This window comes from Acyrthosiphon pisum, unplaced genomic scaffold (genome assembly GCF_005508785.2).
Source record: "Acyrthosiphon pisum isolate AL4f unplaced genomic scaffold, pea_aphid_22Mar2018_4r6ur Scaffold_20903;HRSCAF=22483, whole genome shotgun sequence".
Lineage (NCBI taxonomy): Eukaryota > Metazoa > Arthropoda > Insecta > Hemiptera > Aphididae > Acyrthosiphon > Acyrthosiphon pisum.
The window spans coordinates 4,943-6,039 of NW_021770311.1; the positions used below are offsets into that span (position 1 = coordinate 4,943).

At 28.4% G+C, this 1,097-nt stretch overlaps 1 protein-coding gene across 1 annotated transcript; it reads left to right on the top strand.

Moving 5' to 3' along the window:
* Nucleotides 1-400: 400 nt before the first annotated feature.
* Nucleotides 401-811, top strand: LOC100302464 (uncharacterized; the record flags this gene model as incomplete). The annotated part of the gene is given in 2 exon segments (NM_001163209.1): nucleotides 401-518; nucleotides 683-811. A coding segment is annotated over 1 exon segment (27 nt), but the record flags the coding sequence as incomplete, so codon positions are not given.
* Nucleotides 812-1,097: the final 286 nt, after the last annotated feature.

The following is a 1,097-nucleotide window of genomic DNA, read 5'->3' on the forward strand; positions in this document are numbered from 1 at the left end:
CGTTGTTTTAGATACTAAATAAAACTAAATTTGAATAGGATTTCAAAGTATTTTTTCATTATAACAAACAAAGAGGCTATTTGTTACTTTTGTTCCCTGTTTCCAATTGGATATAACATAGCACAAAACGTATGCATGGGTTATTGATGAATGAATGATGACGATGTTAATATTATTTTTGATATAATAAAATATACACTGTATACTAATCATAGATGATTTCAGAATGAGTAGCAAAACAAGAGCAATGATTTACGATGTTATGAATGACATTCTTAAACAGCTGTTTTAACGGCTATACAGTAATGACGTTTTCTTTATACTTTTATTATATACTTGATATTTTTTTTTACTAACAAATAGTTTTAATTTATTATGGCGTTATGTAAACCTGAGAGCCACTATTGTTCTAAACATTGTAAACCCAAATCTATAGTTATAATTTTAAGGCATGTCTACTTTGTCACAAAATAATCTGTAAACTTATCCAATTTTTGGCAACGTTTTTCATTGGATAGGTAAGCAATAATGAATAAATACAATTTTTATAATGTATAATTTTTATTTTATGTGTATAATGTATATGTATATATAGTATATATATACATGTAATCTATTTTTTTTTAAATTATTTCTTTTCTCTTTTCAAAAAATAACGTAATAATGACATGACCACCAAAAGTAACTTAAATTTAAATAAGTAAAATATAACCGTGTTATATCCTGAGAAGATTAAATGAGGGATTTTCCGACAAGGCTATATTCACCGAGAAGTACGGAATAGATGTTCATCGTCGAAAATAACCAAGGTATAACCACGTGTTTACTAACATACCTTTGATTACAGTTTTTTTTTTTTCTCTATTTGTATTATAATTTTTTTCAATTTAAAATCTGAGGGCAGATTTTAAGTGGCGAGGGGGGTAACTGTAACGATTCGCAGTTTACTGACTCGTCATTTATGTCGCACTCGGCGAATTTGCTTAGGTAAACAGAAAACAGGAACGTAGAGTACGAGCCTATATATTATTGGCATAGCAGCCAGTCGAGTTTTGAACCGTGAAATAGAGACTATACATCAGTCTACTATAGTCATA